General features: G+C 40.8%; 1 protein-coding gene across 3 annotated transcripts; it reads right to left on the reverse strand.

The window, feature by feature from the left end:
• On the reverse strand, positions 1-26866 carry JHY (junctional cadherin complex regulator). 3 transcript variants are annotated; one of them, XM_080366534.1, is made up of 9 exons: positions 26790-26865; positions 25429-25855; positions 22143-22629; positions 17117-17227; positions 13955-14577; positions 12900-13179; positions 10898-10978; positions 9427-9552; positions 1-7110 (listed from the first exon to the last, which is right to left on the reverse strand). In XM_080366534.1, exons 2-9 carry the CDS (start codon positions 25821-25823, stop codon positions 6907-6909), a joined length of 2307 nt encoding a protein of 768 aa, XP_080222660.1. In that variant the 5' UTR covers positions 25824-25855; positions 26790-26865; the 3' UTR covers positions 1-6906. The 3 variants fall into 3 exon arrangements, with proteins under 3 accessions (XP_080222660.1, XP_080222662.1, XP_080222661.1); XM_080366536.1 differs by lacking the exon at positions 17117-17227 and having other exon boundaries at positions 26790-26866; XM_080366535.1 differs by lacking the exon at positions 26790-26865 and having other exon boundaries at positions 25429-26753.
• Positions 26867-26875: the final 9 nt, after the last annotated feature.

Genomic DNA, 26875 nt, shown 5'->3' on the forward strand with positions numbered 1-26875 from the left:
GGCTCTTTCCCCCTCCCGGCACTGGTCCGGCCGCAGGAGGGGGGGGTGGAAAGTTTCTGTCAAACCCATCCATCCCATCCCACTGGCCGCATCCCCCCCTCCCCCAGCCAACCCATCCATCCCATCCCACCGGCCGCATCCCCCCAGCCCCCCCAAGGTGTTCCGTTCGGTTTGCTCCATACGGATTGTCAGGAGCTATTACAAGTGATGGAAAAAATAAGCTCTACGGCGATAAACAATAAATATTTTTTTCCGACCATGTTTACTGCTGCTGTTCACGGGGCCGGGTGCTGTGCACCGCAGCGGGTGCAGGATGGATGCCCGTCTTGGAGCTGGCCTGACCAGTGGCACGCTGCTGCCGCGGCCACTGGCCACCAGTCACTCGGGTGGACTTGCATTTGGTAATGGGATTGAACAGCAAAGTGTACAGAGGAGACACGAGAAATCCCTTTAGTTTAGTGGGAGGGAATATTAGGAGCAAGTATAAAGATGTAACCCTAAAAAAAAAAATTGCACCTGACTGGAAAGGGATATTAAAAATCCTCTTTCTTTACATTTGTGTGTGATTCTTTTTACCTGTGCAAAGAATTGTTCATTCTCTCTTATTATTACTAAAGACAAAGGTGTATAAAAATACTCCGAGCTGGAGAGAACACAAAGAAAAAAGGCAGGGGAAAGTAAAAGTAGAAGATTAAGACACACAAGTGGCAGATTTTGGGCACAGACATGCAGAAGTAATTTGTCCCTCCACCGTGCGTTTACACGGCTCTTTGGCAAGAGTCCCGTGGGGGTCAATCGAGCGGAGGCATCAGGGGGCACTGCCCGGCTCTGCCCCCCACCCCGATCGAGGAGGGCGAGCAGACGTCCCCACTGCACAAAGCACCCCCAAAGCCAGCACTCAGCTCTGGGCCTGGAGCATTTGCACACCGGTGGGCTGGGATATTTCTAGTCTGATGGTGGATCTTGAGGGAGGGTCCTGAGGGTCAGGGGCACGTCCCCGGTACTGGGAGCATGTCTGGGCACATGCTGCGCAGCGCAGGACCTTTGCTGTGCTGCAGATGACAGCAGGTGAAGGGGGCAGCTGACACCCCCAGAGATCCTCACCCCAGTCCCCTGGGAAGGGCTGGAATGCTGGGACACTTCCAGCAGCGAGGTGCCGGGGTTTCTGTGGGGCACAGAGGGGCGACAGAGCCCGCTTCCCTTTCTGCCCCAGGCATCATCACACTTAGGACGTGCCAGGTCTGTGAGGAAGGGTCAGAATATGAATTAAATAACACTCAGGTCTCTTCTGCGTCTCCCCTGCCACGACAGGAACTTTCTTCTTCACAAAGTATTTATGCTGATCAATAAAATAAAATAAAATCCACAAACACTCGCCTATCATCACCTCTCTGCAGGTCTAGGCACCTTGGCTCACATTTAAAATTACAATCGCATTTAAAACCAGACAGCCTGGGCAAGGTTTTGGGAGGAGGGTATCATGTGTTTGGAGAGCGGAGGGGGTCCTGGGAAGAAGGAAAGGATGTGGGGGCATTTTGTTTGTTTTATTTCAGGTTTTTTTTCTCTTAGAATAAAGTGAAATGAGCTTTTATTCCCAGGTTGTGACTTATTCAGGGACAACTGCTGGCTTTTTCCTGCTCTCCCTTTGCTGCTCTCCCCAAGAGGCTTGAGATGGCTCTTTGGGTGGGGTATGTGTGGGGGGTGTGTGTGTTGTGTTTTGGTTTTTTTTTTTAATATTTACATGCTTGCTTGGGAAATACTGGGATGGAAATGGCTGGCAGGAAATAATTGCTGGAAATGAGAAATCTTGGTTGATTTCCCATTTTTCGAAGTATTGATTTTCATGAAAATTCTCCTGTGAGCTTCTTGAAATGAAATTGTTTCCTCTTAATTTATCCGAACACCTAAGCGGTTAATATTGTTGCTTTCATTGAGAAAATGAAAAAATGGCCTATAAAATCCTTCCATGAACCTTTGCTTTCTGTGTTGATTTTGAGCATTTTCCTGTCCACTGCCCTTAACATTTTTCATTTTTATGGATTGGAAAGGAGTTCCAACCTAGGCATTTTTCTCTGTGGGCAGAGCTGTGTAAAAGCAGATCAGATATGCAGGCTGTACAGGTAGTTACAACCATTTGCAAAGTCTTGCTGTTAAACACACATGTGTCAGCCCTGCAAGTACCGTGGGCTGTCACTTGGTGAAGGTGTAAATAACCTGTAGCCAGGTCCAGCACGTCACCCAGGTATTGCACACCCTATGTAAAATTATTCCTACAGCTTCCTCGTTTCTCCCTGCTGGATGATGGAATTCGTGCAATTTTCCCTACTGGTTTTCCAAAGTGAAGATTCTGCAGGTGTGGGCTGTGCTGTGGAGCAGAGGAGGGATAGGTGAACCTGGACAGGATGCTCACTCCTAAGCGTTGTAGCCCCCCAAACTGAGGGCTTTGCTCTTCCTCCCTTCTGGTCACAGTAACAAACAGCATCACCTTAATTAACTGCAACCTCCTGGTTGGATGGTGTTGCTCAGCTTTAAAAGTGGCTTATTCTTGTCTTGGATTTATTTTGTTTCTGCAGCATAATAAGCTTAGATGAAACACTTGTGCCTTGGGGTGGCTACAGCTGCTGACAGTCAGTATTCCTGCAGCAGCAGCAGCAATACGTTGCACCTGGTGATAAAGGCAGGAGGATGTGAAGTGCATGCTTAAGAGAAGAGAGGGTGATCCCACAGTAGACTGCAGTGTCTCTTCTACTTGTTGGGGTGGAGAGAGCCTTTCAAGGAAGAAGCTGGCTTTAACTCACTGATAATGAGGTAACTCTATGATACAGGTTTCTGAAATGCTAGGAGCAAAGGCAAGCTGACCAAATTTTGTGACTTGCTTTGTTCAGCTGCTGCTGAGACCACTCCACTTGCTTTCCTAAAGTAAAGGCTCAATACTCTCCAGTGTTGTGTATCTCATCGGCTTTGCTGTGACTGCTAGAACAAGCCCTTAAGTGCTCCTATGGCACACAGAAAGCTAGCCCTGTGGTATTACCTGCAGCTGCCCGCTCTGCACTCACGATTATGCAAAGCTCTTGCTGAGCTGCTGGGTGCTTCTTTAGCATCTGCTCGATCCAGGTTTTTGGCTCAGTATCACTTCTGTTCAAAGCAGGCTCTTCTGCAAGGCAGGCTGCTTTAACTCACCCTTGCCAGCTGTCACCAGTGGAGATTCACCGCCTTTACCTATTGCTGGGCTTTTGTGCATCTACAGCTTTTTCTCACACCACGCAGGCTGTCACCAGCGTTGGTCCATTCTCCACATGCCTGCTTATTCTCATGCAGAGGGCACTCAGGTTTGGGCAACGTGCAAAATAATAATAAAGCTTATTCTTTGTGCTATTATAACTTACTGTAGAACTGATCCCTAACAGGAGATGATAACGATCAAATCCTTGGCTTGTGGGCTGTTTGGACATCATAGCTTTGTTCATGCCTGTCCAAAGTATTCAAGGACTGCAGGAGTTAAAACATAATCCTGCTTGGTTTACAACGTTCATCTTTGACAGTTTGTCTTTAGGGATGTAATGATGGAACGCAGCTTTTAGGATCTGCCTTTCATAACACTTTTAACTGATAAAACAGTATGTTTCTCTCAGCCAGCAGCCTATGAGCCAGCTGCTTGTACCTTTTGTCAGATGGTGGTGGAAAGCTGACCAGTTATCTTTGAAAGCAATGTGATAGCGATGTTACTGCAGCAGCATTGCTCCTAAGTAGAACTGCTTGTGGGTCTTTGACCGCTGTAGGGGTGGTCTCAGCTTCTACACTCCCTGAACCTAAAATATTAAGAAATGGTGGCACTAGGAAGGGCCCACCAGGTGAATGTTGAGTTCTGTTGGATGGTGTACACAAATACATTTCTGCCCCTGGGAAGGCAGCTTGTGCTCAGTGAGTAACACTGTGCTGTGAAATAGCTGTGCTGGAGCCACGGGACTCTGGCAGGCATGTTCTGCTCCAGCTCAATCTCTCCTTGAATGCTTAATGCAAAATCCAAGGCCTATTTCTTATTTAAATTCCTTGCCTTCCTAATCTGAAAGACATTAAGTTTTGGCCTTTGCTTTTACGCAGATGGATGTTCATCATTTACTTGTATGGTCCCTTTTTGTGCCACCGTAGCTGCTAGGTGCAGGGAAAATTTGCATTAGTATTGAGGTAGATCAAAAGATTTTCTTTCCACATATGGTGCAAATGATGTCTTTTTCTGGGAGAGAAAAAAAACCCACCCCACAGCCCTATCCAAATGGTTTGTGAGATGACCATGATTAGTGTTTATATATATATATATATATATATATAAAAATCTATCCACGCTGCCCCCCAGATGCAGATCATTTAAGTGTACATGGCTTCTAGTTTAGTAAGGTTTTAGTATTTTTTTTCTAAAAGTTCATTGTTTTATTAACAAAAAAACCCCAAACAAAACACACCACCCACCTAGAAAGATCATCCTAATTTAGGGAGCTCTAAAAGGTAGTAGGATGACAGATAAGGAGGAAGGTGATCAATTAAGACATTAAGCATTTTGCACCACATGGACGCATCTGCATGTCAGCCAAATAATAAAGCCATCAGCTCATTTTCAGGGGGCTGTTGCCTACTTCAACTCAATCCTCAGATCAAAGAGAAAATGTCTGCTTGCATTTTCTAATCAGAAAAGGGATGCTAATTTAGGTTCCTTAATGTGTGGTGGTAAGAGACTTCTTCAATTAACTGAATTCTATAGCTCAGAAAATAAAAAAGGGGGATACAAAGGGAGTCAGGCTGGAAAGGCAGAAGTTCTCATTAAATCAAAGGTCCAATATTCATTACCTCCAGCATCTGGGGCTAAACACTAAACATGGAGATCATCAAAGGGGGTTTAATGGGTTAAATTGAGAATATAATCTAATTAAAATATTAGATACGAGTAAATAGCTCTTTGATATTCATCTGAAGGTTTCATTAAAATAGGTACTTGAGGTTTGTATTAAGGGGGAATTATCACTTTTAAGCAGAAACAACAAGTTGAGGTTCCCTAATCAGAAATGCTTCAAAGTGTTACCATTTGGTTTAAAAATAAAACTAGAAAAAGCAGCAACTGGCAGAGCATGGAAACGTTTACCCAGCCTAGCCTGGTGGATCATACCACAGGCATGCACACAGGGAAAGGGGCCAGTGCACTTCCCAAAGGTGAAGAGAAAGGAGGATGAGGCAGAGGATGCTCCTGTTCCAGAAACTGCTTTGCAACTTCCATAAGCAAAACATTTCCCCTGCAACCTGACCCACATTCCCCACATGGGAAGACCTTACTTCCACCAAGTTTTCCCCCAAAAATTATGTACATCACAAACTTCCAGCTGTGAATTAGCCTAATTCAGCAGGTGTGGTGGGGGATTAGCACCTAATCCTAGCTCTCAGGTGGGTCAGGAGGGCTCTAAGGAAAGGAACACGGCTTTCTTCCATGATGGAGAGATGCAGTATTGTGGTCAGTTTTTTCCACGTTAGGTTGGGAGCCTGACTGGAGATCCTGCAGGGTGTATTTCACCAACTAACCCACTGCCAGGAGGACTGAGGCATCCTGAGGACTGTAGGATCTAAGCCAAACTAACCCAGGACTCTATAAAATGAAAGGTATAGGACCTTTCTGGCAATATACGGCATACTTCCAATGCCTTGACTTCACACTAAACCTACTGGAAAATTATCTTTCCTGTGAGATATCCAGTCAATGAAAACTCAACCCAGAAACGTGTTGGGTCTTACCCATTTCTATGTTTCTAGATGCATCTAGAAAAAGAGAAAGCCATTTCAAAGATACTCTTTTATTTCCCACCTTACCTTTCCATTGTTAGCCTCCTTTTAAGGAGACTTGAACCCTTTCCGCCCCCCCCCCCCCCCCAAGACTACTTCTCTCTCTTCTCCCATACAAAAGGGAACCTAATAAATCAGATAAAGTAATTACACATAATCACAAGGTTGTTGTTGTTGTCTTTTTTTCATTTTAACTAGCTTATTTTCAAAGATATTTCAGTGTGTTTTCTTCAAAATTCCCTTGCTGTGTGTTCTAATCACATTTCATGTGTTGACTTAATTAATAATTTACTAAGTTAAAGAAATGGAACCATCATAAGAAACCCATCTGTTTGTTGTTATTTTTATAGATTTAATCTGTTAAAAGCTGTTTCCTCTCAAACATGTAGCTCTCAATTATCCTTAGTTACTCAATATATTTTCCAACTGCTTCTGCTTAATAACAGATAGTCTGCATGATCAGCCAGTACTTGTTTTGAATTTTCTTGTCCCAGATGAAGCTTCAAAATTTTGGTCTTGATGTGACAGCTATTCACTAAGAGATAACAGAATAACACTTGAATAATTAGTATTGTATCATTACCAACTGCTATGTTTGGTGCACATTTTTGTTCTCTTTCTTAACAGCAACAGATTATTTTTGGCTTTATTTCTGGGCAGTCTGCACTCCAAAAAGAGAAACATTGCTGATATTGAGACCATAAAATGAAACTGACGTTTATTTTTAATATTTTGTAGATATGCCCATATGTTTGATGTGTCTAAAAATGATCCAGCTGTGACAAGACAACAGCTGATTAGTCTGAAAGATGCAACTGATCAGTTGATTTCAAAGAAAAATAATAATGGAGATGACCAGATTTAAAATGCTACATATGCAACTGTTTAAGTTTTTTGAAATTAGGTATAGTATAACTGATTCTAAAATTTAACAGTTACTAAAATGAAGGCACTTTATATTTCAGTGGAATAGTAAATCAATATGTGATGGTTGATTGATGATGGTCGATACGTGATTGATACTCATAATTAAATAGTTCAGCCACTTTTGCCTTGAAGATATCCCTAATAATTCCAAAATACTTAGAAGATATGAAGGGTTCTGAAAGCAGCTACAACTTCCTTCTCCTTCTCGTGTCTATTTTGCAAAGTTTCCAAGGATGCTATCTGAGGTAAACTGTCTCCATTTAAAGTCCATGGCAGAACTCTTTTCTCTTTCACCTCTTCATTTGATTGTCTTGCTGTGAAAGTCTTTGGTCTAGGAATCTTCTTAGCATATTCCAGCGCCTAAAAACATGAAAATTGGGGTAAATTATTAAGAAAAAACGTAACCAGTATAGTATTTCCAAGAAAAGGCAGGTGTTTCTATGTTAAAATTAGTAGTTCTCCTAATTCCTGATCTTGTTTCTGACTGTTCAACACTAGATGCTTCAGTGGCAACTGTAAGAAACCTCTGCAGTGGGCAAAACAACCCACCTCAAGGAGATTTGCTTTCTGACACTTACCACTGGAGGCCACCTTAAATACTGAAGCAGTCTTTTTTTCTTTAAAAAAGAAAAAGCAACACAAAATCTAGTAAGTTTATAACCTTGTTTGTTTGCTTCAGTCTCATCAAGCTCTTGTCTTCAGTCACATCTTATAGCAGGGAGTTCTGCAGATTAGTATGACAAAGATGGAAACAGAGTGCTCCTATGGCAAATTCTAAGGAATTGATGTATTGAAAGGCCTAAAATGCCAAAAAAAGTTTTGAAATGAAGTCTAAGTAATTGTTTTAAATTCTCTGGAACCTGATTTAACAAAATCCCTTGCCAGATTCCTTTTTGGTTAATTTCAAAGCTAACACAGTTCTGAACAAAAGACTCCTGATCAAGTGAGGATGGTATTAGACACACCAGCCTTTAACAGGTAACTGGTTCAGGGTAAAACAAAGAATTGCCTCTCACAGAGTTCCCAGAGGTTCATTATAACCATGCATATTCCATTGTGACTGGGAATTTCTTTCCCGGTAACACCCAGTCTACACAGGACCTACACATGCTACGCTGAGAATATGGATGGCAGCGCGAAATGAACCTCCGTTCCAGTTCTCTTCTACTTCAGACACTCAGCATGTGTATATGCTGAACAAATGTACCGTGAAGCAAAGGAGGACAGTAATGAAATACTGACAGGGACAGTGTATCTTGAAGAACTGTACTTGCCACACTGGCCGAGCGTTTCCGTCAACCACGCGCTTTACCAAGTCCCTATTTCGGTAGCAGTATGTAGGTAAACTTGCACGTGTGAATGTGAGATGTAGGTAAATACTATATTGTGCAGACAAGAAGTATGTAAGTTCTGTTTAATTTGGCTTAAGTTCTACTGCATGATAGACTTAACTATCAAAATTAAAAACGGGAGTAGTCAAGCTGTTGTTCTAGATCAGACATGTCTCACTGACACTGAGCAGGGCCATGCTGAAAGAGCAATGCAAAGCAGATACTGTCAAATAAAGTGTCAAATAGTACAGGATGAGGTATGGAACCAGGAAGGCTGTCTTGCAGAGGGAATGGAAACAGTATTACAGAACTCCTGAATCTGAGGCAGCCCTGGTTTAACCTGGGACTTTTTCTGGTGTCATTTCAGTCGCGTGTATTTGGCAACACCTGTTATACCTCAAGTGGAAATTGCATTATTTCACATTCTGTGTGAAAGAGTGCCTGGGAATTCTTCTGAAGGGATCTAAAGCCCTTTAGATATCCAAAGAGTGGAGTTTCATCTCTTTGGGTTTATGTGAGGTTTGGAAATAAATGCAAGTAACTGATACTAAACTCCAAAACTTCTTGCTTGAAGCACGCAGCTCTCATTTGTCACCTTGGAGATCTACCTGTTAGTGTGCTTTCAGCACCAGGCAGGTGAGCTCCTGCAGAATGGATTGGATAAAACATATGCTATTTCCAGAGCTTTATTACTTCCTGCAATAGGGAAGTTTGTTTACGTATGCCACTGTCATGTAGTCAGTCATTGCTCATTTGGGCTATTTTTGAAGGCCAGTGAAAGCTAAAGTGATGTCGTATGGGCTTGAGAAATGAGACAAATTACTGTAGCTATGCAACTGAAGTGAAAAGAGTTTGTAAGTGAGACTGACAGGCGGGTGGATAATAGACTAACAAGAGGATATCTGTGGTCCATTAGAAGAGTGCACTCTGTAGTATTGTGGCCTCTATCGCTGACATGAAGCAGAGCATATTCCTAGGGGGGTCCCACTCTCCTTTATTCCCACTCTTTCCACAGGAAAGCATCACTAGCTGTTTAAGTTGAGTGCTGGTAGCTTGGATGGAGTACTGCTCCGTTTCCATTTGGTATACTCTCATGAAGAGCAAGGCAGATGCATGCACTGAAGACTGCTGTTGGCAAAGAAATCAGCAACTCTTGGCATACATCTACAGCCATACAGAATAGATGCACCAGTGAGGACCTGTGAGGATCCCATGAGAGTAGAAGTCCTTGGATTTGTTAAAAGGAAAATAAAAATGGAGAAACTATTTTAGCCTACTGTGAGATAAATTTATGCTTTGCTTTTTCTTTGTGCAACGTCCAGGATCTCTCCCTGCATGCTCTTACCTTCTGCCTTGACACTGAAGATACGACCTGGGGCTTTGTAGGTAATCTCTGAACTGAAGCAATGCTTTTCATATTGTGTTCCTTAATTTGCTTTGCATATTCCTTTTGTTGCTTTAACTTCTCTTTCTGACAAAAGGAAAAAAGTGTATGGTTAATTAAATGCCTCAGTGGATCCATCAATGAAACACTTTTTCCACCAGAGTCTTCCATTTACTCCTCTGTTGCTGTTACACCTGGCTATGGTATTGATCATTCCTCAGCAGAACACAACAGGAAACCCTGATAAATGGCACAGCTTTTTTAGTCACTCTTCATTTTTAAGAGCTTTTTCTTGAACTGTATCGAGGATAGAGTTCAACAGAAATGCAAGAGGTGCATCTTTATTCTGAACGTTTCAATATATCTGTTCAGTTCTAAAATGGATGTGCTAATGCCTGTCAGCTTTTGCAATGACTTTTAAAACCTCTGTACTTACTTTTTAAGGCCCTAAATGACATCCTTCATTTACTTAGCTGATGTTCTCCATCTTTGTATTTCTGGCAATTCATATGCTCAAATTCAGCTTATATTTTTATTGTTATATTATTAGTATATATTATAGGTTCTTTTTGGTTCCAATATAGTATATATTATATCAGTTATACTCTGCCTTGTCCCTGTTATCAGCCAATGTTAATTATTTCCTTTCTATGCAATGATACCCCAGTGATACGCCAGGTTCCAGAAGTGTTATGATGTTAAAAAAGCAGAGTGTCCTGGGCTATGGACCACTGTGCATTCTAATTTCAAATCTCTAATCTGTTTCATTTATGGCAAGGAGGAAGAAAATACAAGGGCTTCTCAATGACTCCAAAGGGATGATCATTTTATCACTTTTCCTTTCCGTTGTCCTACAATGTTATATAAAAAATGCCACATAAAGCACCTGTTGTCAGATTAATATGGTCTCAAAGCACGCAGGGTGGAGTTGGTAGCATCCTAGACAGAGAGCTGCTAACAGATCTTCATTATTGGCAAAGAACAGGTCAAATGACAGCAGTTCAGATACTTGTTCTGAACAATCTGTCTCCATTTCAACAGGGTAGTGTGCATCCAGCTATTTAATAATGGTGTTTACACAACTTCTTTTACTTCCACTACACAACTTCTTCTTTTACTTCCACTTTGAATGTTAGGCAAACCTACACTGGGAATGACAATGCAACTCAGTCACGTGAGTGTATAATTTACTGACATGCAGTTAGCCACCTTGAATGTGGAACTACAAAATTAGAGAGTTAAAATTATCCACAATACAGTTGTCCCTCCTACTTCAATCTCCTCTTAGGATCTCAAACTAGACCTAGAGTCAAGGACATAACGTATCAGACAAATATAAGTTGCTCCTCAGCAGTTATTTCATTGCCACCCTCCCCTGCTTATGCTTACTTTGCATAACTGAAAAGCAGATCATATAATAGGGACTGCTTACTTTCTCTTTGATTGCTTCATAGTCAGGTCCAAGGCCTCCAAGCTTTACATTCAGGTTTATGTAGGGTTTTGAGCGACATGGCTGAAAAACAAACAGCAGTGACAGATTTTCCTTTATATGAATTTGTAGAGACCATAATTGAGGCAAGTCTTGTAGCAGACACGCAGGATGACAGCAGGATTCAACTTGCAGTCACAGTCTTATCTCTGGCACGTCTCATTTTAAGGATTGTAAGTTACCAAAAAGGTTGAGTTAATTGCAGAAGTCAAATCACACTGTATTTCCTTTGAATCTAGGCTAGTAATTGCCAATCATCCAAATGACAAAGCAATTCTTTTCTCAGTCAAAAATTAGCTTTTGTGGGCTTTATTTTTAAACAGCTTAGTGACCCATTTGACTGTTATTAAAATGAAACTCCAAAGGAACTGTTGTAAGAGAAGTGGATAAAAGTACATGATTTTGGTGGTAAAAAAAATTAGACAAATGTTATTAGTAATAGTAACCTTTCTTTGTTCTCAAAACTGCAATGGAAAATTGTTCACAGGCAGCTGAAAAATACATGCCTTGTAGCACAGCAAAAGCTTTACAAGTACATAGGGAAGGCAGAAGATGAGTGATGGGTAATGCCATTTCAATACTTCATGACATTACTACAAAGATACCAATACTTCCAGAATCTTTTTAATCTCTTTCAAGAACACCAGATTAATTTTTAGAAGTGCACTATGTTTTAAAAACTTGTCAGTGGAAACCCATCACGATCAGCTCTGTGGTAATTTCAATCTTAGAGTAATGTAGAAATAACAAGGAATTTCTATATGTGAAGAAAACATGCATTTCTTCAAAAGGCATATTCAAGCTAAGCTCAACTGCAGAGAAACTGATTCTGTGCCTTGAATTTTCTATTTGATGTTTTTTGTCAGTTTTCCCTATTCTTTTGTGATATACTTAAACCCAACTTCAATTTAAGGTACTGCAAAGAGTTAATAATTTAGCTGTCTGAAAAAAAATCTGGGTTTTCTCACTTCATGCAATGAGTATGACTGCATTTGTTTATTAGGAAAAGCTAGATTTTTCTGTGAGACATAAACTGTCTTATTCTCTGTAGCATTCCTCACATATGAAACGTGAGAAAGCTACTGCAAATACAGGATAGAAACAACGGCTTGAACTCAGGGGAACAGAAAGGAAAAGAAATCTGCCCCTCAGTTACTATCATAATCCAGCTAATTCTTCTTAGAGGCATTCAAGCAGCAATACACAAACTACCTCCTAGATGAAACACATGAGTAATTATTCCAGCTTAGTTTGTCTGCCCTGAGACTTGAAGCTAACTTCTTAAACATTTAATTTGTCATGGACACACAGGGATATCTCTATGCTGTTCCACTGCATCTGTGTTAACTGGTTATAGTATGAAACTGGACACACAGAAAAGACAAAAAGAACCAAGTTTTAATAAGGACAAAAATGGGATCATCAGGAGACTTGTAATACTGCTTATACTGTTAGCTTTACAAATCCTCTAAGTTTGTTGTTCAGTTTGATTCCCTTGGAAACTGAGAGATTTGAGTTGGACAGCAAATGAGCATGACCAGGATAATGGTTTGTTCAGATCTGAGGTCTGGCAACCTGCTGCTTTAAACAAATAGCTTTATTCTAAATCATTTTATCACTGGATAACTTAAAGGACAAACGCTGCTCTGTGTGTTCTTAGAGCTAATCAAGACTGAAAGTGACATAGGGAGAGGTGGTAGTGAACCACCTTGCTCCTTAGACTAAAATGATTTTAGTCTCTGTTTCCACCTTTGTTCCTGAGTTTTTAATGCTCTGGGCAAGTCAGTGTGTGCCAGTATGCTGTCTGTAACAATGAAGAAATGCAGGAAATTCAGTCCCCATTCCTTTTTTTTTTTTTTTAAGGTCTTTTGATTATTAAGAAAAAAAATTAATCAGAGGGGGGGAAACAGAAATGTAAAACCATCCAGTCTGCATCTTTGCTTACCTTCTTGCTGAATTTAGGCTGTTTTTGCTTTTCCGTGAAATATCCTTCTGAGTTGCTTTGGCTTATTTTCACTCTATTTCCTTCACCACTTTCTGGATCTACCTCTGAACCACTTTCTGTCTGTGGGATTGTAGGTGGATGTAGGCTGAACAACTGCAGGTCAGGTAAGTGAGCTTCTGTCAAATGAGTGATTTCTTGGTGATGTTGCTCCATCATTTGGGTAAACAGGGAGGTTGTACAAGGGGCTGTTGGTGAACTGTGAACCGAAGACTGAGAAGGCCTCAAAAAAGAGAGGGAAAAAATAAGAATCTTTATTTGAATATAGCAGATAGCTCAACAAGCATTCTATACATGGAATGATCTCCCTTCACAGAATATAAACACGAAGATGGAAAGACACAGATATTTCACAATGACTGACTTTGCTTGCACCCAAGTGTATGGAAACTGTTTAAAATAAATGCAAAAATTACAGATGGACTAACTTTCAGCCTGACACAAAGCTAGCCTAAGCCAATGAAAACTGCCTTTAAACGGCGTTGGATCAGGCCTGCCGAGTACTGAAATAATTGTCTATGTGAAATAAACCCTTCATTTTTATCACAGCAGGTGGAATTCTACATAACTAAGGATTTTCACGCCCTTCCCCATGTGTAGCGAGCCAGATGGAATGATGCTGGATAGTCACCCTTCAAGGCAAGTTTGGATATAACTCTGTGCAGCTAGCAGTAGAATTATTTGATGCACAGTGCTCTTTGCTATCTATTTTTTAAATTTCACCTTCTAGCCTTTCAGAAGGAAACTTTCAATTGTGGAAAATTCTATGTGCAAGAGAGCCCGCAGTACAGAACTGCCCTTTGCCAATACCATATTTAAAAATCAATAGTTACAATGAATCTTAAGCTAGTAGTAATCCGTAGTGGCAGGATAGTAGAAAAATGATTTTATACTTTGGACTTGAAAATATTTTCTTGTCTATTTTTATTTTTTCTGGGCATCATAGTGTTACAATATTATATCCTTACCATAAACTACTGATAGCATAGTTCTGATACCTTTTATCCACATAAATGTGTCTTTTGCAATCCTGAAGTGATGCTTGATCCTTCACCAATTCTTGGAAATTGGCATGAAAAGTAGATGAAATATTCCTCTGATGTGGATGTGCTTGACCATTGGTATTGTTATCTCTTGCAAAAAGCTGCACACTGACATGGTTGTACAGATGTTGCCGGTCATGTGGAAGTCCATTTGGAGAATTACGCTGATATTTCTTGCTCTCCTTGCTGGTATATGCTGGAGTTATAACTTCTGCTGGGTTAAATTTATGTAATGTTGGATGAGAAGGGTAGGTAGATGTGGTAAAATCCTGATTAACAGTATGCCTTGAATTTGGGAAATTATTTAAGCAAGTATTTGAATTTGCTGCTGCATTCGTGTCAGGGTCAACAGAATGACTTGGATACAGCCTTTTCTGCAGTGCACCGCTGTTGTCCTGCTCCACTGCCTGCAGAGGAGCAGTCCGAAATCCTGATACTTGGTGGTGCCTGTGGTGCCAAGACACTGGTTTTGCTGGCCTTCCTGTTGGATGTTGGCTGTCATTCCTTGGGAAAGCTCTCTGTCTGAGACTCTGGTTGGATTTTATTTTATCTCTCTGGGAGGACTTATTTTGGTGATCCTAAAACAATTTATCAAAAGTGGGGTGAATTTCAGCGGTTGCTATTTTATACATTCATTAAGATCAACAATATACAAGTGTATGGGTAAGTTTGCCTGTCACAATGCCTTTCAGATACCCATTTCTTAGAATTCTACAAATTAATTAACTGATGTTTTGACTAGATTACATCATGTTCTATGATTCTAATCCAGGGCAACATTCTTATTTTAGACAGCCTTTAAATAGCTGGCCAGGTTACAATGAACCTGAGTTCTGAACATGTATTAAACTCAGAACATATGTTAATGTGGCGCCTGGAACAGCCCTATCATAATCACCTATCACTTTAAAAATCAGGGACGTATGGAGCCAACCATGCCTGTTTAATGTACACTCACAACTACAAAAGGGTTATAGCAATGTTTTACACAACTGAATGAGTATCACTATGGAAATTAGTTTTAAAAGTAGCTCTTAGCAGAGAGTGAAGTGTAAAAGAAAAAGCATCTGTGTCCTGAAGTCTAGTACGGTACGGAGAACAGTCTGTGGCATTTGTAAAGCTTCAGGTTTGGGGTTTTTGAATTAACAAAACATGTCCTGATAGAAGGGCCCTTAAGGAGACCCAGGGATAGCATTGGTCCTTCATGACTACATTACCAGTTCTTTGATGTCCTGATGAGTTAGGCCAGTTTACACAAGTTTGATTAGACCCATCAAAATCACTCCATGCGTTTGTATCCTGACTCAGTAAACTGTGCTCGTGGCTAGACCAGGTGAAGGCCTGACCAGACTTAATCTGAAATTTCAATATGTAGAACCTCTAGCCAAGAGCCAGAAGCAGAGATACTATTCTGGTGATGCACAGACAATGCATAACGCTGCACCAAAACTTTCCTTAATGGCCTGAGACAAATTCTGAAGTGCTATACTATAAAAATGGTTCCTTACAGATACAGACCATATATAATAAATGATGATGTGGTAAATATGGAATGAAGGAGTTTTATCCGAATGAGGTGCAAAAATAGGTGCCCTTCAATGCACAGGACTACTTGCTTCTAATTCAGTAGACAAATGGTAGCTCAGTGTCAACCATCTAGAGAATATGTTTCAAAAATCAAATCTATTGAAAATAAACAGTACTAAATTTCAGGAAAAGATGGCTATGTACACACTATTAGACTGGTCCGCAGTAGAAACACTGATGTCAATGATTTAAAATACGTCATTTCTAAACCAAACACTCCTCCCTGCCCTGTACGCTGCATAACATTATCCAAATCATAAGAAACAATTTTAAGAGTTTAAGCACACCAGGACTACTGTCTTGAGCTAAACTGACATACTCTAAACCTGGAGTCTATCTAAGATCTATCACTTTCCAATTACAGCATCAGGTGTTGCTCATTTTGAGTAAAGACATGGCTTTCCTTCCAGGGAATACACAAATGCATTCTCAGTCCATTTAATCTTTGTCAGTGCTAAAATCCTCCATTTCATCCTCCTGTCTCTCTAGGGTTCTTTTGTTAGCAACACTTGCAATCACTACATAGCACAAGCACTCAGAATAGCTGCTTAATACCTACCATTAAATACACATATAGACCAGCATGTTTTGGCAAAAGCTTTAGCACTGGGGAATCCTGACTCCTGGTGCCAAGATGATGATTTGTTAGTTCGACCTCTGCAGGTTAACGCTCTGGCATACTGTGCCACTGGTGGAAAGTATGAATTGCTGCCAAATTGGGACCAGGCCAATGTTTTTCCATTTAAATGGAATGAGCAGCCCTGTAAAGTATCTCCTTCACTCTGAAATTCTGTATATAAAGCACATCTCTCACAATGAACAGCAGTATAAAATCTTGTTTGTCCTTTACAGAAGTGCAGCTTCTGTTCTTAAGTGAACAAAAAGGAATTTAAACAGTCTGCCTGAACTACATCAAATACTTTTAATACAAAGAAAGTAATCAGGTTTGCCAACAATAATTCCAGTTGGCTTGAAGTTCTGGTTCTGAAGTTCTTGGGTTTTCATCAGTGATGATAACCTGGCCTCTTTTATTGCTCCAAAGACTATCCCATTGCATTGGTTTGAAAGACCAGCATCAACCAATCTATAGACTCACGTGTATGGAGGAGGTCAGTGCAACTTTTTCTGCTGGTAACATTTTCTGTTTTATGGTAACCCCTTGATGTTCATGGGGATTTTAGGGGACAAGTAATGTAAGAGTAGTAAAGTTCTAGCTCAGAATCCTCATGAACCATCAAACACGACCACGTACTAGTTTGTGCTTTTACATTATTATCAACCAAATAACATCCTAAATAGATAAGATTCCTTGAGCTCAGAATTTCTTGGCATTCTTGGTGTCTATTTTGATTTAAAATCATTTTGTATATAAAGCAGCATATGCGTTACATTTTGGTGATGAACTACTGATATCTAAGGATTTCTGGTCAGTAACTGGTACTTTAAAAGTAATGAGATTACAGCTTTAAATATTCAAACTTCATTGCTTGTACATATATATTTCAATTATCATGTTTATCTAAAAGGAACCTTGAGCTGCTGTGCTTTCAGGTACCATTTGTCTTCAGGCTCCATTTTCACAGTCTGGAATGGCAGGACACTCTGAACGGGTTCCTCATCAACTGCTTTAGGATCTGTAACCTAAAAACCAAGGATGTTTATGGCCATAGCCCAAGTACATGAAAGGATTGAAAAGTTCTTGAGGAAATAATAATTTTCCTCCTGTTAAGGCTAAAATGCTAAAATTATCCATTATATAATAGATAACAAGAAAATGAACATCTAAAAGAAAATGAAAAAGGAAGTAAAAAAACCCCATTAACAGTGGTGTGGTAGTAGGGAGTATTCCTTCTACTTTAAAGAAGAGAGGAAAAGAAAATTGCAGGAAGTATACAGCACGGCAACCTACTTGTAACTCTCAAATGTCTGGGCTCCTCCATTTATATGAGAGCCAGTGGATGTACCTTATAACAGAAAAGCAACTAGAGAGTAGTTATTGCCCAAGCAATCGGCCCGTATACCAAGACATTGATGGATGACACACCATAATAAGGTCTTGAACAATAGAGTCACGCATAAAAAGATGGCAAAACATAGTAACATTGGTAGAAAAGTACAAGGAGTAGCTGCAGAAAGAGAACATCTAATACACATAGCCTGGCAACAATCAAACAGCTTGTGCAAAATAGCAAGCCCACAAACAAGCAGAACATCTTCACGGTTGTGGTACCACAATGGCTAGAAATCAAAATTGAGCAATTTTTTGAGGGTGGCTGCTGGCACTACAGATTTCAAAGCCAAGCGATGCCCTTGTAAATATAGCAATACGGAATTTTTTTCTTGAAAGCATGAAACTTTTTCTGTTCTTTCTATAAAACTTCAGGAAAACCAATACTTTTTAATTGTTTATTTATAGTTGTGCTGTCCTAAACTATTCTATTAAGCACTACAGTAGATGTGGCCTCAACTAAGCGTGCAGTTAGGCAGTCTCGCCGTAAAGAGACTACAGCTAACAAGGTGCTGGACTCATGCTTGTGGTAGAAGTACCTATGCACCGCTGCAGTGACACTGGCTAACACAGGAGAACTTGCACTGAGGGGGTATTTGTGACCAAGAGAATTATTAACTGAAAATCACAACGGTGAAATCAGTGTGAAGGAAGTGTTAAAATCGTTCTGGGGAGCTAAGCCTCTCATCTTTGGAGGTGAGAGATTAGGACAACTAGGAAAAGGTAGGTAGGGTTTATTCTGAGTTTTCAGGTGATCCCATTGCTCTGAATGGCAATACAGATTGTATTAGTTGTGAGAAGTTCATAAATTAAATGTTTCCACACAGGTTTCCTGAACTGTGGATATATACAGCTTTGCTGTCAGTAAGATGTTTTTGGTGGAACCAACTGACTCGCTGTATTGATAGTTTACTGGGCAGGTAAAGCATACTTCTACATTATCTCTTTGAAAGAGGAACAGGACACAACCTCTGCCAGCATTTTCTGTGAACTATTCTATTAATACCAATCAAATTGAGAAAATGATCAAATGAAATTGCATTTTGAGAATCATAAGCTGTGTAATGCCTATTCTGTTAAATTGAGGCCCATAATTGCTTCTCTACTGAAAAGATACAACAAAGACAGCAATCATGGCATGTCATTATCCCAGACTAGAAAACCGGCCTTTGCAGTGAGGACTTCAAAGGCCTGTGGTTCTCGAATTGCATTTGGCTGCTATTGTTGAAGCGCAGGCAATCTTGATTAGGTGTTTACACTGAGGTAAGGCGCAGTGCACAGAGAGTCTGAGTGCCTTGGTCTAGAGCCATTAAAAAATTGTACATTATGTTCCTTGCTTTGAAGTAAGGGGCTTGTAGGTAGGAAAGCAACTCATATTGAGTACAGCTGAGCTAGATTGGGCCACTACTACTCTTTCTTTCTCTCTCTCTCTCTCTCTCTCAGAAACTCTTCATCAGGTTCTTAAAGAATCAGGCAACACTGCAAAGAACTTGATGCTTTATAAAATGCTATATAAATTCGTAAATATACAGCTCAACACACATTTATGTTATGTTTTGGTACATGCAGCCTGCTCCCTGTATGCACAGAGATAATAGCTGTAAATCTTGCAAGAACAAGGCTGCAAATATTTTACTTAATGTCACATCAATTGAAAAAAGCTGTATGCAAAGTACTTACATCAACGCAAACACTATGTCATTACCGCAGTACCTGACAGCCAACAGTGATCGTAACAATAAAAACAGCCTCAACATCCTGCAAAGCTCAGAATAATCCAGTTTAGGAAAAAACAGTATTCAGAACATGTTTGATTGCTCCAGCAGAAGACATGTGGCTTGTTTGCTTCTTCCCATACTTGGTGGTTTTGCACTTTTGATACTTTTTTCATGTGAGGTGACCAAAGTTGGCTCCTGGGCCAACTCTGGTCAACAAGATGCTTCTGTCAGGCCTTCTTCCCCCGCCCCCCCTCCAACAAGATGGAGCAATGGATGTCTTGATAAGAACAAGAGAGATAAGTCCTTCCTGTGCCTATCTGCAGCAAATACAAAGGTAGCTGACAGTAGGTGGTAATGCTGTTGCGGCTGTATCAACTTGTGGAGAAAAGAAACACGCTTTTCTACATGCATGCTGCCTGGCTCCTGTTATGTCACAGCTCTGCTGTCCCCATGGCTACTTCAGCAAGGTAATCTTAGAACGCAGCCCTGATTTTAACAGATTGTTTTTTTTCTATTACGTATCTTTGACTAGTGTCTATACAATGAAGTCCTGATCCCTGGCTCCAATACTTAAGATACGAAACATTTTCAGAATTCCCCAAATAGTAAACATAATCATATCAACACAGCTTTAATTATCATCAATCTACGCTAATTATTTTTCCCATCATCCAAAGTATAACTGAAAAAAACAAGCGCTCTTAACAGCTCTGTTAGAAAAAAAGCTTGTCCACCGTTACGCTCCTTGTAATGTAGTCGGCAGATGCCCTCTAATGCTGTGTCAATTGTTCATTAGCCTCAGAAAACGTGTCACTTGAAGCAGAAAGTCTCTGTAGTTTTGCAAGTTAAGAATTTTCTATGCTACAACTCATGGAGTCATTCAATGACTCCCCCCTTGCCATTATGCATAGTAAGTAGCAAGTAAAAGCAACAAACTCCTGTATAATCGTTCATTAGGAACTGGAATTACATTTCCACTTAATCCTTAATACAAGTTGTCTGCCATTTCACAGTCAATCCTAAGAAAGCTAGGCCTTTCAAATCCAAGTACCGTATGTGACCCGTACCTCCTGACTGATTTCAAATATAAGGTTTGGTCCAGCTGATAAAGCAAGTATGGGGAAAGGGTTGTCTGACCACCCAAACCTAACATGTATTTCTTGGATATTCCTACATGTGTGGCCCTAAATAACAGTGGTAAGCAAGAGCATGCATGGCCCTTGAAGGCAGCGTGACCACAATGTGTTTTCTGGTTCTTAGACTCAACTGCAACTTCACATACACTTTTTTGTTATAATCAGTGTGGGTAGGAAAACACTAATACAGCTTCTCAAGCCAAATGGTGACATCAAGATTTCCTACTGCAGTTAAAAAAACCTGTGTGTCCTGCTATTACAAGCAGAATTTGAGTGGCATTCCTCAGGGGTCAGTATTGGGACCGGCACTGTTTTACATCTTTGTTGGCGACATGGACAGTGGGATTGAGCACACCCTCAGCAAGTTTGTCATCAACACCAAGCCGTGTGGTGCGGTCAACAGGCTAGAGGGAAGGGGTGCCATCCAGAGGGACTCTGACAGGCTTCAGAGGTTGGCCCATGCAAACATCACGAAGTTCAACAAGGTCAAGTGCAAGGTCCTGCACATAGGTTGGGGCAATCTCAGGCACAAATACAGGCTGGGTGGAGAATGGATTGAGAGCAGCCCTGAGGAGGACTTGGGGTTGTTGTTGATAGAAAGGCCAATATGACTCCGCACTGTACACTTGCAGCCCAGAAAGCCAAATGTATCTTGGGCTGGAAAAGCAGCATGACCAACAGGTCAAGGGAGGTGATGCTCCCCCTCAACTCTGCTCTGGTGAAACCCCACCTACAGCACCTGCGTTCAGCTCTGGGGTCCCCAACATAAGAAGGACATGGATTTGTTGGAGCAGATCCAGAGAAAAGCCATGAAGATAATCAAAGGGCTGGAGCACCTCTCCTGTGAAGACAGGCTGAGACAGTTGGGGTTGTTCAGCCTGGAGAAGAGAGCGCTCTGGGGAGACCTTGCAGCAGCCTTCCTGGTACCTAAAGAGGCCTACAAGAAAGCTGGAGAGGGACTTTTACAAGAGTATGTAATGAAAGGAAAAGGGGGAATGGCTTTAAAGTGAAAAAGGGTAGATTTGTATTATATATAAGGAAGAAATTCTTCACTATGAGGGTGGCAATGCACTGGAATAGGTTGCCCAGAGAACTTGTGGATGTCCCATCCCTGGAAGAGTTCCACACCAGACAGAGCTTTGAGGGTCTAGTGGGAGGTGTCTGCCCATGGCAGGGGGGTTGGAACTAGATGATCCTTAAAGTAGCTTCCAACCCAAACCATTCTATGATTCTATGAATTTGCATTTGCTGCATTGAGCAAAACTTGAAATACACTATTAGCAGAGATAAACATTACCAAATTCATGTTGGCCAAGCAGAGAAGAATCAGAGGCAGCAAAAAAAGACCCAGTGATAAGGTGCAATGTAGATCCCATAGGAAGGAAGACAGCATTTCTTTAGCATCAGGATTCAAAAGCAGTGGGGGAGCACCTCTGTGATATGCTTCATGGCTAAGAATGTATGTTGCTTAACTAGGCTTGTGACAAGGCCATCACTGGGCTTGTGAGTGACTGAGGACTTCTCAATTGTTCCATAAAGGGTGAACAAGATTTTCATTGGAAATCGTGAGTTATCAGTTGCATGATAGACTTAAATCCACTTACCTCCTCTGCAAACCTGATCATGCAGCTATTTCATCTTAACACTAGACAGTCCTCAGTTTATACCAATTAGAAAACATGAAAGCTACCTACCTGCTCTTGAAGAGCTTCTTGCTTTTTACTGTGTAACTGAAGATAGGAATTTATCTTATTTGAACGTAAACCTAATGTCCGTTTATTCTTTTCCACAAAGTCTATTTTTGCTCTGTGTGGCCGATCTCCTTGAATTTGAAGAGAAAAAGCACGGCCACATCCACTGGGACTATGTTTGAAATGACAGCCATCTGCAGATTCCTTCCCTTTGGTAAGTAGCCTAAAAGTTTCAGTGCTGACCACAGCATTTGGTTCATGAAAGCTTAGAAATTCTGTGCCAAACTCTGAGAATGGCTCTTGTGACTTTGCCTCCTGTTGATTCTTCTCTTCTGGGGAGTCACTGGAATGGAGGTAAAATGAATCTTGTGAAAAGTCTGCACTGCTTCCTCCAGCAACTTGACATGCTTTTTCTGCCTCAGAAAATTCTGTGTTCTTCCAATTAGGATTATATCTTAGGCTGAAGTATTTGTCTACAGACTGTTGTTTCCTATTTAAAAAAGAAACACAAAATTATTTTTGTATAAATTCTATATTATTTCAGTGTGCAATTTGAGCCAACAAAAGTCCTGCAAATACGGTCAACTGAATTATTTCCATGCATACCATATGGCTATTTGTGGGATCAGGATCAGTTTAGCAAACGTTTTTTATGTAGAAAATTTAAGCAGGACCTCATTTTCATTTTTAATTTTCATTATCAGTGAATGATAAACTGGCCTAACATTCAGATCACAGTAGAATGCAATCTTTATCCTAAATTTAGCATAGAAATCACAAGTACTAGTAGAATCAACTAAAAGATAAAAGATATATTGTACTGCTGCTGTTGATTCCTTTCAAATTATGTAGCCTACAAAAGACAGTATGTGTTGCTCATTCTTCGAAGACTCTGCTGTGTCAAATAAAAGTGGTAATCCTGGTAAAATCGCCCTCTCAATAGTCAGTTTTAAACTGTCTAAGCAAGAACAGCCTACAGCTCTGTATTTTTATTCTCTCCTCTCATTCCTATGAAACACCATGATGTTTCAATAAAAAACTCTCTATGAAAGACTTAAAGTTCTCATTTAAAACCAGGCTGTAATTGAGGTAAGTGTAGGAAAGCATAAATCAGAAAGTTTTGTGGGTTTGGCTTTTTCTTATTTTAACAAATGTCCAAACCATTGCTCTGAAGCGCATTTGTCGTAAAGCAAACTAAGATGGTCTGCCTTAGAAAACCCACAACCGATTCTGTATTTAACTGAACCTGCAGTATAGTCCTGGTTTCTTGGGCACTGGCAAATGGTGAGCCTTTCAGAGTGACACTCACAGGCACTGAAACCTGGCTGACTCCTCAGCCCCGATTAACAGAAATGTACTGATCTGCTGGATTCTCCAAACTGTGGCATAGTCAGTTATATTAACATTTCCATGAAATATTTATCATCCTTTCTGAATAAGTTACATGCCTATGCCTATATTTCAAGTGGCTCCTAATATCAAAATAATCTATTTCTCTAGTAATGCTTTCCGTTTCAGGTAAGCACTGGTTCCGTGGTACCCTGTACACTAGAGCTTAGATGATTTACACTGGTGAAAACTTTATTATTCCTAGTTGTCATACACCACAGGTAAACAGAAATAGGTGACCATATTTTGAAATGAGTACAGAAATATGTGATATAATTGCAATGATTCAACTAGCAGAGTATAATGCTAAAGAGTTCTATTGTGCTGAAATGTGTGCACAGCAGCTCAATTGTATTATGCAGGCCAGGTCACCGCATGGGAACAAAATGAGTGTGAAGAGCTCCTTCATCTCTAATCATCTGCAGACAAAAAGTGCATCTTTTATTCCTTCCCCCAACTTGATATAAAGGTTAGATGGACTCTGTACTCATCAACAAAAGTGTTGTACGTAGACAACAGATGCAGCATTTCCTCTTCAAATTCCGAGGTTAGTAATGGATGTAGAGAGGGGGTTTCATATGTATATGCTGTGATATTTGCTCCGGTTAATGGACTGTATTTGAGTACTTACTAGGCTAAGTTCAAACAAAATAAAATCAAATTTCCATTTAATGAAGAGCCTCACATTCAGCATAGTATTCAGTCAAAAAAATTACTAAAAATTAGAGCATGTTTCTAGTACAATTAACATCATTTGCACTCACAATAAAATATTCAATAACTGGCCATTTTGCCTGTTGTGGAGGTGAATAAAAGCATGCTATTAATCATTTAGCCTTCATTTGTTTGCCATTTTATTTTAAGTAGACAATTAAATTGAAACTGCACATTATTATTACTTCAGGTTTAATTTAATCCCTTTAAACTTGAGAATTATTCCCAATTTATACAGTGTTAAGCCTTTCATGCACACGACAGCAAATTAAATTTTATTTCATGTACCAAGTTAACACTTTCTAAAGAGTGTTTAAAGGGACTAACCCTGGAAATTTTAATTTTAGATTTATACAGCTGTAAGAGCAAAACTGCATTTATTCAACCCATAAATTTCTGCCTCTACAAGTGGCCTGGCTTGCTCAGCACAGGTCTTTCTGTAAGGAATGAAAAGAGGATGTGTTGGTGCTGGTTCTTGTGTTCTCTCTGGTCCTTTTTCACAGCCCAGCTCTAGAAACCCTCTAGCCCATGATCTCAGAGCTGCTGCACCACCTGAAGTATGACAGTTACACGGCAATGGTTGTCTATTTGAGATGGTAGCCAGCACATACTGCTAAATATTGTAGTGCCTAGTCCACAGCCCATTACAGTCACTGGACTCCTTCCACTGACTGCAGCTCCAGATCAGGTAGACAGCAGAAAGAGGGGATCTACACTGAATAATTTTTACCAGAATAAACTGTAGTTAAATGCTTCCCCGTTAGCTTACCCAGTAATGTTTAAGTGTAGGGGTTAGCATGTATCTGTTCACCACTTCCTACCTTCTTGCCTGCCTGTTTTAGAGGCGGCTTAACAGGCACACAGCGTTCACCTCTGCATGCAGTGTCTACAGCCAGTATGTGGGGAGCAGGTCTGTGAGGGATGATTTCTTTTCCATCTTACCCTCCTACACCGGTGTTTCAGTCAACATACAGTTGAGGCTATGTTGACTATGACAAATGGGTGTAATAATTATGAATGCAGGTGAGATGAAACAGTGCATCTGCATGGAACAAAGTCCATAGGTGCTCTTAATAGCACTTCGGCAGTATAAATTGGCCTTGAAGATGTCACATATATTCTGAAGAACATAAGGTTTTGAAGTGTCAGAACTATTCTACTCATCTGCTAAAATCCTATGCCTTACCTTCCATTACCATCATTCTTTTGTATTCCATGTGTACATTGATTTGTGTCATACTCTGCTCCTTCTTTTTCTTTTAAACTCATTTGCTCCAAGCTATCTTCTTCTAAGCTGTCTTTCTCCAACTCATCAAAATACAGTCCGACCAGCTCTTCATTTTCACGAATCCGCTGCTGGAGTTCTAACTGATACTGTCTCTCCTGAACAAGGCTTTCTGAGTCAGACTCTTGGGAGTCATGCAGACTTGATGCAAAGCCCCTTTCACTTGCAGGTGGCATCTTCCAATTCACAGGGTGGAAATCTGGTTGCATGAGTACGTTTTGAGGAACATGCTTTTTACTCATGTTGCAAGTCTGTGGAGAAGGAACTGAAATATACTTCTTATCTGAAGAATTCATTCTGTGTTTTGCACTGATGGTATACACCAGCCCTGTATTTGGAAAACACGAGAGTAAACATAAAAAGGCTGTTCACTCTATAATAATGACTATATTTGTTAAAAGCTGGATTTGTGGATAGTATCATTTGGCTTAGGCTCAGAATTGGAACTTCTATAATTAAAACAATTCTTCATTCTCATCTATTACACTGATTTCCTTTAAGCAGTTAATATCAGGTCCCTATACAGCAAATGCATTACTGCTATGAAATCTACCTTAAACCATTAGTGCTAACAAAGCTAATAATGTATAAATAGCTTATGAAAAAGAAAATGAAGCTACGACACAGCAACAACATTCTGTTAACTTTTGAGAGGTAAAAGAAATTTCGTATGTTCTCTTCATTCAACTTCATACTGTCTTGCCATTGTGAGCTACCAGCAAGAAAGTGACAGAAGAGAACACAGTGAGAAGAACTGGAATGCTTCTTAAATTAGGAACAGAGCTTCTTTTGATTGCATTTAAATGCTCTTAAAAGTCATTTGCAGCACCAGACAGAAGTGTCTGGAGGGAAGGGGAAAGGCAGAGTTTTGTGAAGAAATGTACATCAGTGAATTACAGTGCAGTGTGACCAGTTTCACTTCAGTACCTGGGCGGCTGTTAAGATATGGAAATGCAAAATGTAGTTTCTGATTTTTCAAGGCTAGCACTGCCTGTTATGCCCTGGCCTTTTACACCTGGGGGGCCAGCTGTAGGGCCGACGGGAGGCCGCAGCCCGGACCGGAGGGCCTGGCACGGGCAAGGCCCGGCTTGCGGCGGAACCGCCTCGCCGTGAGCCCACCGAGGGAGGCGAAGCCTTGCGTGCAACCGCGTCCCTGGAGCCTCTCCCCGGCCTGACCGCAGGCCTTCAGCCCCCTGAGCAAAGCCAAGCTAGGCGTGCGCCCCCCGCCCCCGAGGCCTCGCCTCGCCCCCCAGCCCCCTCACCCTCTCAGCCGGCTCAGCCCCGAGGCCTCGGCCCGTGCTCCGGCCCGTCGCTATGGTTGCGCCGGCGGACGCCGCGCCGCACCTAC

The sequence above is a fragment of the Falco punctatus genome (genome assembly GCF_963210335.1).
Source record: "Falco punctatus genome assembly, chromosome: 16".
NCBI lineage: Eukaryota > Metazoa > Chordata > Aves > Falconiformes > Falconidae > Falco > Falco punctatus.

Coding starts and splice junctions, on each gene's coding strand:
- JHY (XM_080366534.1), bottom strand. CDS start 25,823: ATGAATTCTTCAGATAAGAAGTATATTTCAGTTCCTTCTCCACAGACT. Junction 10,979..12,899: donor AGCCTAAATTCAGCAAGAAG/GTAAGCAAAGAT, acceptor TTTGTTTTTCAG/CCATGTCGCTCAAAACCCTA. Junction 7,111..9,426: donor CTTCAGTGTCAAGGCAGAAG/GTAAGAGCATGC, acceptor TCATGTTTTTAG/GCGCTGGAATATGCTAAGAA.